General features: G+C 57.7%; 1 protein-coding gene across 1 annotated transcript; it reads left to right on the forward strand.

Annotated features, from left to right (window-relative positions):
* Positions 1-345: 345 nt before the first annotated feature.
* Positions 346-1254, forward strand: LOC109147124. The gene has a single exon (XM_019294768.1). It carries the CDS (start codon positions 346-348, stop codon positions 1252-1254), a length of 909 nt encoding a protein of 302 aa, XP_019150313.1.
* Positions 1255-5264: the final 4010 nt, after the last annotated feature.

Raw genomic sequence — 5264 nt, forward strand, 5'->3', positions numbered from 1 at the left:
GCAACAGGAGGCAGGCTCGCGTAGATCCCCAGACCGTGAGACCCGAGCTCCCCCGCGACGCGGACAGCCCGCCCGGGTGGAGCGAACAGGTGAGACAAATGGCCGAGTCCCGAGCTCCAACCGGGACGAGGTCGAGCAGTTACGGAGAAGGATGGACGAGCTCCAGAAGAAGTTCGATGAAAGGGACGGGTCCTCGGAGTCCCATGACATACTGTCCACCCCGTTCGCGAGTTCTATCATGGAAGAACCCTTGCCCAAGGATTTCCGTTTCCCCACCATCAAGGCATACTCGGGGACCACGGACCCACGGGCCCACGGGCGCACCTCACCAGGTACAGGGCCGCCATGTTGATTACCGAGGCTACCGACGCCATCCTATGCAGGGGATTCTTTGCCACTCTGGACGGACAGGCACATGACTGGTTCGGGTCCCTGCCAGGGGGATCCATCTCCACCTTCACGGACCTCACCAAGCAGTTCCTGTCCCACTTCGCCACCAGCATCCCGAGGAAGAAGCAGATCGCCGACCTGTGCGACCTGAAACAGAGGAGCTCGGAGTCGCTAGCCGAGTATCTCAGTAAGTGGAAGAAAGAAGTCATGGGAGTCGCCAACGTCGATGGTAAGTCGGCTATACCAATTTTCAGGAACAATGTGAGGTCGGGTGCTTTCCACCAAGATCTCATCCGGTACCCCCCGAAGAACTATGCCGACCTGATGGATAGGGCGGCCAGATATGCCGACGCCGAAGCCGCCGAGAAGAGGAAAAGGGAGCAGGAAGAAGGGAGAGGTCGGAAGGACAAGGCCCCCCAGGAGGAACGCGACAGGGCATCTCGGCAGCATCGCCGCGGGTATGCCGAGGGGCCCAGGCTGAACCCTACACGTTTCCTTACCCCGCTGACGCACCCCGTGAGTGTCATCCTAGCCCACGCAGAAGACCAGGGGATCGTCGAGTTCCCAAAAGAGGAGTGCATGAAGATCTCGGCGAAGGGCGACCCCAAGAAGTACTGCCGATTCCATCGCCAAAAGGGTCACGACACGGATGAGTGCATCCTCCTGAAGAAGCAAATTGAGGAGCTCATCCAGATGGGTTACCTGGGCCACTTCATTAAACGACCCAGCCAACCCCAAGGCCAGGGCCGGGACAATGTATGGAAGAAAGGGAGTGGTGGCCCCCCGCCACCCAACTCGGCACCTCGCAAAAGAGAGCATGGCCAAAGCTCTGAAAAAGACGACAAGACGACGGAGGACTCCTAGCCCCCAAAGAAGCGGTACATCTATGTCATTTTTGGAGGACCCGAGGGTGGCGACACCCCAGCCGAACGGAAGAAGTGGGCGAGGAGTCTGTACGTCGGGGAGGTGACACAAGCCCCATGGGAGAAGAAGCTACGGAGGGAACCCATCACCTTCACCGATGACGACCTGCCGGATGGTCCCCTACTACACCGGGATGCCCTGGTGATCAAGTTGGATGTCAACAACGTAGTGGTGCACCGAGTGCTCGTGGACACGGGCAGCTCGGTAAATGTCATGTACTACGACACGTTCATCCAACTCGGCCTCCCAAGGGACCAGCTGGAGCAGGTTAGGACCCCCCTGTCTGGGTTCACGGGGGACTCGATCGAGACGGAGGGGTCGATCAGCCTGGACGTGGAGATAGGCACCTCACCTCACCTCAAGAAGTGGAGGGTCGAGTTCGTGGTTGTAAAAATCAGCTGCGCCCACAACATGATACTTGGCCGACCTGCCCTGGAGGACCTCAGGTGCGTGATTTCCATGGAGCACCTGTGTCTCAAATTCCCAACGCCGAACGGGGTCGGGACTGCCCGGGGGGACCAGAGGGTGAGTCGTAGCTGTTACCTACGGGCGTGCCGCCAGTTGGGCAAGAAGGACCTCCGGGTCCACACCATAGCCGAGAAGGCATTACGAGACGAGACGGGTCGGCCCCGTGCCGAGCCCATAGTCGAGTCGGAGGAAGTCGTCCTGGATCTCAACCGACCCGACCGGGTTGTAAAGGTTGGGGTCGGCCTCCCGGATGAGCTCCGAGCTCGCATCATCGACACGATCCGGAGTTACAAGGAGATCTTCGCATGGGGCCCCGAAGACATGCCGGGCCTCAGCCGCGAGGTGATCACACATAAGCTGGCTGTGGACCCCTCGGTCAAGCCAGTCCAACAGCGGAAGAGGTACCTCTCCACAGACAGGAGGGAGTTCGTGAAAAAAGAGGTCGACACCCTCTTGGAGATAGGTCACATCAGAGAGGTCATATACCCCACCTGGTTGGCTAATGTGGTCCTCGCCCCGAAGCCGCCCACCTGGAGGATGTGCGTGGACTACACCGACCTCAACAAGGCCTGCCCCATGGACCCCTTCCCGCTTCCCAACATCGACCAGCTGGTGGACGAGACAGCAGGGTGTGCCCTCATGAGTTTCCTTGACGCATTCAGGGGGTACCACCAGATCTTTATGGAGGAAGCTGATGAGGAGAAGACAGCTTTCACCACTCCAGAAGGGGTCTACTGTTACAAGGTCATGGCCTTCGGGTTGAAGAACTCGAGCGCCACCTACACCCGGATGGTGGCCAAGGTGTTCAAACAAGTCCTGGGTCGCAACCTACAAGCTTATGTGGATGACATGATAGTGAAGAGCACCGAAGCCAACCTGCACACGGACGACCTAGTTGAGGTATTTTCAATTATGCAACATTTCAATCTGCGTCTTAACCCCAAGAAGTGCACCTTCGGGGTCCACGGGGGGAAGTTCTTGGGGTACATGGTTTCCAAGAAGGGCATAGAGTCCAACCCGGACAAGGTAAAAGCTATCCTGGACATGGAGCCCCCACGGTGTCTCCGGGAAGTCCAGCGCCTCAATGGGCGACTAGCGGCCCTCGATCGTTTCCTCTCGAGGTCGGCCGAAAGATCTCTGCCATTCTTTGGAGTACTCAAGAAGACCAAGGGGTTCGAGTGGTCTCCGGAGTGCCAAAAGGCTTTCGAGGATCTCAAGACATATCTGATGTCGCTCCCCCCACTAGCCAAACCCGTAAAGGGGGAGGTCTTGTACTTATACCTCGGCATCTCCCAGGCCGCGGTCAGCTCTGTGCTGGTCCGGGACGACGACGGGGTCCAACGGCCCGTGTACTACACGAGCCGAGCTCTACGGGGAGCGGAGATCAGGTACACGCCCGTCGAGAAAGCCATATTTGCGGTAGACATCACCACAAAGAAGCTCGGCCATTATTTTCAGGCCCACCCCGTTCACGTCCTTACCAACCAGCCCCTAGATGCGGTGTTGAGGGCTTCGGGGTCGGCCAGCAGGTTGGTCAAATGGGCCATGCGGCTCAGCCAGTACGACATACAATTTCGGACCCGCCCAGCCATCAAGGGGCAGGCACTAGCCGACTTCATAGTCGAGTGCACTGCCCGGGAAGCCACCGAGCAGGCCCGAGATGAAGACGAGGAGTGGTGGACTCTGTCCACAAACGGAGCTTCGGGACCAAAAGGCTGCGGGGGTGGGGTCGTCCTCATCACACCCGAGGGGTTCAGAGCCTATTACGCCCTCCGTTTTGCCTTCAAGCTGTCCAACAACGAAGCCGAGTACGAGGCGCTCCTCGGAGGGCTCCGACTAGCACTAAACATGAGGGTCGAGAAGCTCAAGATCCGATGTGACTCTAGGCTGGTAGTGGGCCAAGTCACAGGAGAGTTCGAGGCAAGTGACGAGAGGATGAGGAGGTACCGGGATGTGGTGCTCCAGCTCCTGGGCTAGCTAATAAACTATGAAGTCCTATAGGTACCCCGAGTCCAAAACACGGAAGCCGACATGTTGTCCAAGCTTAGCCAGGGGGCCCCGGAGCACATCTCAAAAATTGCCCGAGTCGAAGCCTTCGAGAGGTCGAGTCTGGAATTCTACCCAGTCTTACCCGTACAGAGCCGACCCCCCTGTTGGTTAGACCACCTCAAGGAGTACAAACAGATAGGTACGCTACCTCCTGATGAGGTTGATGCCAAGCTAGTGAAGTGGCGTGCCCCCACATATGTCATCATGGGGGACACACTCTATAAGAGGTCGTACAACGGCGCCCTACTCCGCTGTTTGTACCCAGACGAAGCCAGGTCAGTCATGGAAGAAATCCACGAAGGGACCTGCTCCGCCCACCAGGGCGCCTTCACCATGGCCCGTCGAGCCATCTTGCAGGGGTACTTTTGGCCGAGAATGGCCAAAGAGTGTGCCGATTACGTAAGGAGTTGCGAGACATGCCAGCACTTTCAGGTCGGCCCTGGCTGGCCCGCCACGAACTACACCCCGATCAGCTCGGTCATCCCCTTCTCCAGGTGGGGGGTCGACATAGTAGGGGCCCTGCCTATGGGGTCGGGCAAAAGAAAGTACCTCATAGTGGCTGTCGACTACTTTACCAAATGGGTAGAGGCGAAGCCGCTGGCAAGCATCACAAGTGCCCGGTGCAAACAGTTTGTCTACCAAGACATTCTATGTCGATTTGGGGTCCCGATACAACTCATCACCGACAACGGGCGCCAATTCGAAGGGCAAGAGTTCGAGGCATTTTGCGCCGAATGGCGCATCAACCATAGCCAAGTCGCCGTTTGCTATCCACAAGCCAATGGGCAAGTGGAGAACGCCAACCGCACCATAGTAAACGGTTTGAAGAAGAAACTTGAATCCGCAGGAGGAGCATGGGTGGAGGAGCTCGACGCCATCCTATGGGCCTTCACACCACCCCTAGAAGGGCCACCGGGGAGACACCGTTTTCCTTAGCCTACGGTTTTGAAGCCCGAGCCCCCGCAGAGGCGGTCATACCTTCCCGGCGAGAAGAAAAATATGACCCCGACAGCAATGAGGAACACCATAGCGCCGACCTCCACATGGTAGATGATAGAAGAGAGGCGGCTTCTATCCGAGCTGAAAACTACCAGCGGCAAACCAAGTCCTACCACGACAAACGAGTGCAACCCCGTTATTTCCAGGTAGGGGACTATGTACTCCGGAGGAGAGAAGCAAGCCAACCTCAAGCCGGAGGAAAATTCGCGGCAAACTGGGAGGGCCCCTACATTGTGGCAGCGGTGGTCCGTCCCGGCAGCTACAAGCTCAAGAACCCCAAAGGGAAGGAGATACCTAGAGTTTGGAACTCGGAGCATTTGTTGAGGTATTACCAGTGATCCACCGCAGACCAACTCGACCATACGGAGTTAGCGCCATCTCCATTAGAGTATTGCAAATAATGTCATAGGAGGCGGCAGGCCCCCTCCGTTGCT

This window comes from Ipomoea nil, unplaced genomic scaffold (genome assembly GCF_001879475.1).
Source record: "Ipomoea nil cultivar Tokyo-kokei standard unplaced genomic scaffold, Asagao_1.1 scaffold1977, whole genome shotgun sequence".
Taxonomy (NCBI): domain Eukaryota; kingdom Viridiplantae; phylum Streptophyta; class Magnoliopsida; order Solanales; family Convolvulaceae; genus Ipomoea; species Ipomoea nil.

Excerpts from the sequence above, each read along its gene's own strand:
- LOC109147124 (XM_019294768.1), top strand. The coding sequence starts at position 346 with ATGTTGATTACCGAGGCTACCGACGCCATCCTATGCAGGGGATTCTTT.